General features: G+C 48.5%; 3 protein-coding genes across 3 annotated transcripts; 1 reads left to right on the top strand and 2 right to left on the bottom strand.

Annotated features, from left to right (window-relative positions):
- Nucleotides 1-213: 213 nt before the first annotated feature.
- FSST1_005919 (Snf7-domain-containing protein) lies at nt 214-1,061 on the bottom strand (the record flags this gene model as incomplete). Its single annotated transcript, XM_083232239.1, has 4 exons — nt 214-296; nt 347-555; nt 623-827; nt 887-1,061. The coding sequence occupies 4 exons, from the start codon at nt 1,059-1,061 to the stop codon at nt 214-216; spliced, it is 672 nt and encodes a 223-aa protein (XP_083089349.1).
- A 1,092-nt stretch (nt 1,062-2,153) lies between these two features.
- Nucleotides 2,154-3,583, bottom strand: FSST1_005918 (Anp1-domain-containing protein; the record flags this gene model as incomplete). The annotated part of the gene is made up of 5 exons (XM_083232238.1): nt 2,154-2,302; nt 2,357-2,572; nt 2,631-2,678; nt 2,731-3,359; nt 3,414-3,583. The coding sequence occupies 5 exons, from the start codon at nt 3,581-3,583 to the stop codon at nt 2,154-2,156; spliced, it is 1,212 nt and encodes a 403-aa protein (XP_083089348.1).
- A 1,374-nt stretch (nt 3,584-4,957) lies between these two features.
- Nucleotides 4,958-6,037, top strand: FSST1_005917 (DNA-3-methyladenine glycosylase II; the record flags this gene model as incomplete). The annotated part of the gene is made up of 1 exon (XM_083232237.1): nt 4,958-6,037. The coding sequence occupies one exon, from the start codon at nt 4,958-4,960 to the stop codon at nt 6,035-6,037; it is 1,080 nt and encodes a 359-aa protein (XP_083089347.1).
- Between the last annotated feature and the right edge of the window lie 3,275 nt (nt 6,038-9,312).

The following is a 9,312-nucleotide window of genomic DNA, read 5'->3' as shown; positions in this document are numbered from 1 at the left end:
GTTTCTTAAACGAAAAGGGTCAACAACAGCCGCAGACGCCGACGCCGACATAACACCCAATAGAACAACAAATCCGACAGGGCGTGGGAACTCAGAATACTACCGAGCAGCCACCTCTTGTCTGGGACAAAAGACGCCGCCGGTAGTGTAGTTCCACCCTTGGTTCCAACCAACTAAATACTATGCAATCATCACGTTCCTCTAATGGTGGCCTCACATGGCCATCTCGGCCTGTAGTTTCCGAAGCTCAGCTTCCTCGTCATCCTCCTCCACAGCCTGCTTCTTGCTTGGTACAGCTAAAACATATTAGTCTCTCGAAGGAATACAACATGACCGGGGTACATACGCTCTGCAGAAGCTGGCGTGGGCAGCTTATGCACGGCATCCGACACAGGGACGGTTCCTGTCTTGAGCATTTGCTCATCAAGCTGCTCCTGTTGTAGCTCATCCAACTCATTCTCCAACTCATCGTCATCGATGGCGTCGCCCATTGGGGTTTGGGTAATAGCGTTGACAATCTCGTCGCTCATGGCGTTTTGTTCTCGCAACTCGTCCCTGTAACGCGGTATTAGTAAGACGCACAACCTCCAAATAAGTGCAAAGACGCAAAGCGAGCACGTACATTATCGCGTCCACCTTATCCGCTGTAATACCCTTGTGGATATGTTTCATTGCCGCGTTGGCGTCGCTCATGGCGGCCAGTGTCTCCTTGTTGATGTTGGCCGACTCGATGGCGTTGATCTGCTGCTCCAAAGTACCAATTTGCGAAACGGTTTGGTCGAGCGAATGCTCGTGTGTCTTCTTGCGCCTCAAGGCCGCCTTGGCCGCTATCATCTAGATCAGCATCCCTGCCCCGCATTATCTGCCCGCTGAGATGGACGCATACCATTCTTGTTTGTGCTCACATTCTTGCGCGCGATGCCATCCTGCTCATCAATCTGGTTCTGGAGATGCCTCTCGCGCTTCTGCAGCATATCAAGCTGCGCTCGCAGACCGAGGATCGCATTCTTGGGAGTATCCTTGCGCTTCTGGGCCGCGGCGCCACCGAACCAACCCCACATGTCTACGGTTGCTGATCGCTAAGGTTGATGAGGGAAAAGATTAAAATAAATGAGGATGAGGAGTAACCGTCCTGTTCCTCTTGTAGAATCGGTCTCGTGTGATGTTGTTGAAGCAGGAAAATAGCGTAGCGAGTCTCGACTCAGTGTCGGGTAGTGGGGTCAGGCTGAAAGAGGGTTACGGTTCACAGCGTCCCCTATACAGTATCCAGGACTTTTGGGTTTGATAAAGGAGAGAAAGTTTAGGTACTCGGTATGTTTCGTTTAAAATCGTCGTCGTCAGTGTTGTCGTCCTAGGTAGTATTATGTTAAAAGGTAGCCTTCTGAACTCTTATCGTTGCCTGTGTGATGACGGCACGCTACCTTGTCCGCCATTTCTTCTTAATTGCATAATGCGGGGGGGTTATCCACCATCTTGTCAGAACGAGGACCTTCGTGCTTCGCTCATACCCGGCCATGGTGCACATGGGGGTTCCATGTGACGCAATATTCACATGGCCAACCGCTGAAGCGGAAAGTCAGCTTCGTACTAACTCAACACCATGACGGGAATCCATTCAACTTGAGGTTATTCGCAGATTTTTTAATATATTGGATTGATAATTATCAATTGCCCACTTCCCATGAGCAATTAATGCTTCAACATACACACATCACGTCCTAAACTCCACCACTTTGTTTAAAGGTAGTGTTCCCTCGCTCTTTGTACCCAAATTAAGCTCATGCCACCTAGTATCTCCAGACGAGTAACCAGAACTCAGTGTTCAAATGTTGCCGTAAAATCTGCGTCGCTTTTTTTCCAACCCATCCCATTAAGTCCCAATAGCGTCAACGCAGATTGTAGTAGAAATTTAATAGATCGTAACAGAATCGAGCGAAACGTGATAACAGCATTGAAGATGATGTTGCTTTGTTGTGTACAGTGCTCAAACGAGAGCTGGCATCAACGCACTTCCACGAATGTTGGAAACGTCAACAGGCGTAACGTCATGGGTCTACGTATATAGGTAGTTGAAATAGCCCCAGAAAGACAGGACAAGCTAAGGCTGCTTCGTAATAAGCCAGCTCAGAAACCAAGCTTTAAGCCCGCAGCCTTCATAGGTTACCGCCCTTTTCTTGTGTATCGTAGTGCCAAACGATGTAGTTGGGAAGGCCAATGACTTGGTAGCCGGCTCGTTTGGCCATTTTGGCAAAGCCCTCTGTCTCCGCCTGGTTCTCGAAAGCGTAGGGTGGAAAGTTGATGCCTGTAGATAGTGTCAGTTGCGAGCTCATGGCCCATGTCGTTTTCAATCACACACCTGATCGATGCACGTCTGCCTTGACGAGGATGTTGACGCCGCCAATACCATCAAGCTGAAGTTCAACATCCTTGTTTTCACGCCAGTCGCCCATCCTGCACATGTATTCACGTCCTGTGTCAAACTCCTTGTAGCCCTCCACAATTATTGTGTCCTTTGGCAGGCTATTGGCGAGTTTTCGACCCTTTTCTGACTCGATCCACGAGTTGTAGTCGACTACAGCCTAGTATTAGCAACCTTTTCAATAATATTACCAGCGAATTGGTTCACTTACATCGACCCTCAATGTCGACACCCTTCTCAAATCTATGGAACCAAATGTCTTGGGGATGTCAGTGCCATTTTTTTCGGAAAGTTCGTTTCGTCCGACTTACTGGGCACAAGAATGTCTCGGTCATGAGCAATGAAGTCTTCCAAAATACGCCTGGGCGCCTCTTCGATATCAACATCACGCCAGTACACCCACGAATGCTCCGGCTTCAGGGCTGTGGCCAACAAATAGTTTCTTGCTTTAGCCATAGCTTTGCGACGCGGCGCTTGTACCTCGAACCCATGCCTCTGTTCCGCATTTTGGCTAAGGTGGAAATGAAAGTTCTTCTCGATAATAGTGATGCTATTGAATGGAACCTCGTTCTTGCGTTTTTGCAGATGATCCAACTCAGAAGCAAGTACGGCAAGCGTATCATCTCTCGAGTCGGATACCAAAAAGGCAAGATCGATCAGGCGATGTGGGTATGTGAGCTCGGCGATGAGCTTGAAGTAGTTCTTCAGAAAGGGAGCAGCGTCCTTCAGAGGCGTAAGGATCAATATTCGCTCGTTTCGAACAACAGCCTTGGGGCTAGAGGTAATGGGGTTCAGATCGATATGCTGAATCGAGGGGGAATCGACTTTGAGAGGCTTGTGGTGGTTGAAGAGGACGGGCGTTTGCATGTGCGCATTCCATAGGGCATGTTCGTTCGGTGTCATTTCCATGGGTGACTTATTCGGGCCCCAGCATCGAACGCTGTATAGTCGTCAGTCAATGTGCCGTTTGAAGTCTAGCTATGAAGGTAAGTACTTCTGTGGCCCAGGAGGCGTTGCTCGAAGACTACGGTATAATAGCATCACAATGCCAGTTAAACCCAGTATAAGGAGCATTCGAGATCGTGTCAAGTTGCTGCGCAATGCTCTACTCTGTGGCATGTGTGCCTTTGCAGCCTTCCAGCTAATTCCACCGTTGGAAAGCATAGTGAATTCGTCGTGTGGCCGTCCTGACCACTATATCGTCCAGGTCGAATCGTTCGTCGCAAGCTCAATATCGAAGCTGTGGTTACAGCCCTTCACACGTTGTTGGCCGCCAAATAGTGCAAATGTTTCGGTAAGTTTAAACTCGCCAATTGCACTATAGGCTTTCGATCTTGTGCAGCGCAGAGCTCCGGCAGGTACAAATCGGATCGGCCCTTGTTTTGTCGAGGGCAAACGAGACCCTGATATGCTTCGTACAGGGGTTGTTGCTGGCTCTTTGAAAGTTGTTGGTGTCTGCGCAAGGGGTCTAGCGTATCCAAAGTAGTCGCTGAAGAATCGCAAACATTCGCATTGATCGGGCGTCGACAGTAAGGCTGGAAACGAGTGTGTGGCAGTTCGCGATAAACAATGTATGCAGGTGAACCGATGCAGGATGTGAATGAGCCGGGTCAGGTAAATAAAATAAACCAGTTGATGACATTATCCATGTTGCGACAGCTCATCACCATGGAAGCACTTTGGCTCTCGTTAGCTCAACGGGGTGGGTATGTCGCACTGGAACAGGGTTCATTCTCTAGAGCATTCTAGGGCACATCGAGCCATACTCCAGTACTTGCTTGCCCACTTCCCGGAGAGGGTCAACGGATATGCACATACCCGGTAGCATGAGATGACTTCATAGCTTATACTTTAGATGCCCGGGTATTCTTCCAAAGAATATAATCGGTCAAGATGGAATACAATGTATTAAATAACCGTTATCGACTTTCAGCTCATATTTTGGAAATACCTGCTGTAATATGCTCATCATGAGCCCCTTGATATTAAATTCCGTTGTGGAACGAATTGTGTGACGGCCACAACGGCCATGTCTGCTGAAGATCATAGCACTCAAAGGGAATAGAGACGTCAACTGCACATAAAATAATAAGTCGACACATTATCGCATACGTATACGGAAAGCCATGTCTATGTTGCTATCTATCGACTATTGCATAGATTGTACGACTGTTTATCTACAAACAAACATCAGCATGGTTGACAGGATCTTAGACCGCTGACGTATTATCTATGCCACAGAAGCGCTTACAAGATCGTCCAATGACATCGGCAGGGCGCACTTGCCACAGAAGGCATGCTTCTTCCAACAACAACGTGAAGCAGAAAGAGTCGATCTCATTCACCTCCAAGGATACTCGACAAATTCAAGCAAACAAACCAAACTGTGTTGAGGACATCTAGCAGGCCATTAACTACCAACTGGAGTACCTCATGCACACCGCACTTTTACGGCATCATCACTCTCTGCTCATACAATCGTTCACACTACCACTACAAGTACTCAGGACCAAGATAAAGCCAATTTCAGCACACATAATGGCTGTGACAAGGAGCTCTTCACGCATCAGCACCACGTCTGGGACCAAGGCTGAACCACTGACCAAGGCAAAATCGAATAATAATACCCGGAAGCGCAAAGCTACTCAGGATGAGACCCAGGCACCTTCAACACCCCCAAGAAAGCGTGCACAAGGCAAGCCTGCAACTTCAGCAGCTCCGCCACCAGTAACACCGACACCAGCTGCTGCAAGAGCCTTTGCTGAGACTACTAGTTCGAGCAAGAAACCTCGTAGTGCGGCGGTTGCACGACTTGCAAACCCCAGGCTGACAAATGCGACGCTCCTCTCGCCAGAGACGTCAAGACTGGTCACCTCGCGAGATCTCGAAACCATCTCGCCCAGCAAGGCACCTCAGATCAAAACGACCACCGATAATCTGCTGAAAGAGGCATGCGATTATCTGATCAAAGTTGATGTTCGTATGAAACCCCTAATTGAGAATCACCACTGCAGAGCGTTTTCGCCAGAGGGTCTAGCAGAGAAGGTTGACCCATTTGAGAGTCTTTCGAGTTCAATTATTGGACAGCAAGTATCGGGGGCAGCGGCAAAGTCAATAAAGGGCAAGTTCCTCACGCTATTTGAGCTCCAACCTGGTTCACGATTCCCGCATCCATCTCAAGTGGCTACCAAAACCATTGAGGGGCTTCGGACAGCGGGACTATCGCAACGCAAAGCCGAGTATATCAAAGGGCTCGCGGAGAGGTTTGGCAGTGGAGAACTGAGCGCCCAGATGCTTCATGATGCCTCGGACGAGGAAGTCATGGAAAGGCTGATCGCGGTTAGGGGTCTCGGAAAATGGTCTGTTGAAATGTTTGCCTGCTTCGCCCTCAAAAGGATGGACGTCTTTTCGCTCGGCGATCTGGGCGTTCAGAGAGGAATGGCTGCCTTTGTTGGGCGTGATGTTGCCAAGCTCAAGGCCAAAGGCGGCGGCAAATGGAAGTACATGTCAGAACAAGATATGATTGAACTTTCGAACAAGTTCTCGCCGTATCGAAGTCTGTTCATGTGGTACATGTGGCGAGTTGAGGAGACAGACATGTGCATTATGGAGCAATAAGGTTCCGTTGCCTGGTCGGCGTATATGTTTATTATCATGCTATTCACATGGTGTTGATCGGATATGCGTCCACAAGCGCTGCTACGATGAGTGGTGATGTCATGACATAGGCTCGTGAGATGCTACTCTCAACGACTGGTCCAGACCCGGCGAAAAGAACCCGATACATTCAATGATGGATAATATTTTCTTCGTTCAAACGCATGAACTCGGTTGATTGTTGTCTCCCTACGTTAGCTCCCCTACAAAAGTGCATGGCCCTTTTGGTATCAAAGTATCAACAGCAGACAGTCACCACTCATTGGCTTAATTCGAGGCAAGACCTGATTCGTTATCGGCGATCGGCTCCAGGGGAGGCCTTCTTTTGTGGACTGGCTAGACTGGCTCTTCCAACGGCGTGAAGACGGTTGCGCCACGAATCGGACCAAGGACGCCCTTGCCGGCCTGCAGCGGGCCTCGCATCTCCAATGTAGATAAAGGTTTTGAGAGACAAAGGAAAAAAAGATGGGTTTTGCAACAGATCAGACGCATGAATACGTGTTCAGGGTAAGCTCTAGCTCATCCATCATGCCAGTTTAATGGCTCAACCCAGAAGTCAAAATGCGTTTAGCCTCCGGAAAGAAAACCTTGATCAACCTTTTGCGATCACTTTGTGAATCGAACTCACTGTAAGCTGCTTGGCTACCTTGGCATATGGATGCGGGATGTGGGAACGGGCTTGGCTAGTTGTCATGACTGGCTAGGAGCAAAAGATAGAAAGAAATAATCCTTGCTACCCACATCCCACACAAAGCCGCAGTCTTGGCTGCGTGTGGAGAGTTGTGAGTGCAACGCGTCGAGGGAGGCGAACGTCGTCGGATTTACACGCCATAATGGAATGGAGGCGCAGACTGGAGGCTCTTGGTACAGTCGTTGGCGGACTGGACAGCGGGAAGATCCAACCGAACAGCCAACGGGAGCAGAGCCACGCCTCTAGCGTGATCTGCTATCAGAGTATGGAGTACCGTACGGGTACAACAGGTTGATGATTTTTCTCAGACAGTCTTGCGAGACGACATTCTTAGGGGTTGATATGAGACAACGAACCCTGGAAAGCCATTGCCTGAGGTAGAAAGTGTTCTACGAGGGAAGATTTGCTTTGCTCTGGGTTTAATTACTTGGATGATTATAATCATCATGACCATCAATGGAAGCAAGGCTTTTAAGTGAGGGTGAAACCAAATGATAACAAGCTCTCGGAGCCTCGCGACAAAACAAATCAGGGGCGGATTTGGGCTAGAGGGTGGTGCGAGAATGAAAGTGCTTTCTACCTAAAATCGCAACACTGGATCTATCCGTGGCATGCCCCGGCGATTATGTGCCTCTTATCCACAGCCACATACATACATAGGAGTGGCCAGGATTATTATCTGAGACTCATCTTGAATCCTGAAAGCACGTGGGTTCGGTGTAGTTAACTTAGTAGGCAATATCTTTTGTTCGAGCCGTATGATATAGGAGAGCTAGCAAGGGAAACGAAAGCCAATATAATATCAGTTATGTGGGATTGGACCAAGACGTGGAATGGGAGCTGGAAGAAAGGGAGAAGAAGCTTTGGGCTTCCTTGGTTCGTATCCCTGGGGCTTTCGGGAGCCTTGTTGCCGGCCTTACTACAGAGTACATCCATATTTCGTATCGTATTGGCAATATCAAATTTCAGTGTCGTTTATGCTTAGCGCTGTCAATTCCCCATGAAGATCAGGCAGATCGATCAATCAATCAATGAATCACTGAAATATTTACTTTCCGGATATACCGACCTTTGTTGGCAACGTGGTTGGACGGCATTTCGTGTCAGTACTGTAACTATATGCCGTGCAACTCGCTCGGTCTTGACAGATCCGCCGTGTAACAGTTGCCAAAAACAGGTAACATGATGATGAATCCAGGCTAAGCTCTTGTTTTGTATAATTGATGACGTTTCGACTGAAGAAGGGGAATTGAAGCTTGAGAATTTAGGTCCAGGCTTGATCGCAAGCGGATACGGGCGAAACAAGAGAGGCAAATGGAACAGGACGAGTTTGAGCGGCCGGGAATGCGGTGAATTGTCTCCGTCTGTTAGTAGATACTTGAGGCCATGGTTGGCATTGATGCGACAAGACAGCAAAGACAGAAGTCTTGGAAGTTTCTCGCTATCGTGGCTCGATTTACCTTCTGGGGACATGGGGTTGAAAATCCCTGCTAGTACATGCGTAAAGCGGATACATGAGGCAGCATCCATAGCTGAGAATGGGGTGCAAATCTCGCCTGCATGCGATGTGCTGGAATTAGAAGCTCAAATTTACCAGTTGAGCTCGTACCTAAATTAGGGGACGGGATAACCTGGGAATATTTCTTAGAGAAGGTCTATATCGACGAGAGAAGTTGTAAAGCCCACAAGCTTAAGCCGATATGTCCCATAAAGGAAGGTTGGGAATTAGAGGTGTATTCAAGAGTCAAGGCATGGAATGTTTAGTACCTATGTACCGAGGATATGGGTGCTCTAACCACCAGAGATGCGGTACCTGATAGACCCCGCTAATGCAGCTGCAACGCCCGTAGTTAAAGTCTAAGAGGGCACCCGCCGCCATTCCTATATTGGACTGGGCTTGTTAATTGTTTTGGTCTGAATTGATACTGGCCAAAGCATGTAGCAAGTGTTGTCATTGTTGTTGCATCTCGACATGCTGACGCGGCCATTAAGCATAAGATTTTATCTTATCCAATGGGTGTATATCAAACCTTGGCTCCAGCAAAGAAGCATCAATCTTGTACTCCAACCCCCTCTTCATGTTCATGTCACTGATTGAGCGGCAACAGGGAAGATCCAAACTCAATGGATCTACTAGTAGTCGGTAATCACTCAATAGTATGGTTGATAGAGATGGAAAATGAAATTGGTTATGTTTACTGTCTCTCAACCATTTAGCAGGAAATTAGTGCATGCCGCTCAAAATTGTGGGTTATTTATATTTCTCACACCAGGCTCATGGGCCGCTACACCCGTTCACATCTTAGACCTCGCCCTGGCATCTTCCTGGGCCGGTACTGGTTCCTTTTCGGTCGTCTTGTCTGAGAGCCCCTGGATGATGGAGCCGAAACTGACCTGTTGGTGCCCTGTTTTTGTCACTTTGCCATTTGCCATCCAATTCGAACCCACCCAGCTACCCTAGCTTGTGCCGTAGTAGGTAGCCAACCACCCCCTGTAAGTAGGCGACGCCGAAATTCCCACCGTGCACTCATCTCGGTCGACTGGC

This window comes from Fusarium sambucinum, chromosome I, assembly GCF_050947815.1.
Source record: "Fusarium sambucinum isolate potato_lamoka chromosome I, whole genome shotgun sequence".
Lineage (NCBI taxonomy): Eukaryota > Fungi > Ascomycota > Sordariomycetes > Hypocreales > Nectriaceae > Fusarium > Fusarium sambucinum.
Note: the sequence above shows the minus strand (reverse complement) of the source record. Positions and strands in the feature narration are given on the sequence as shown.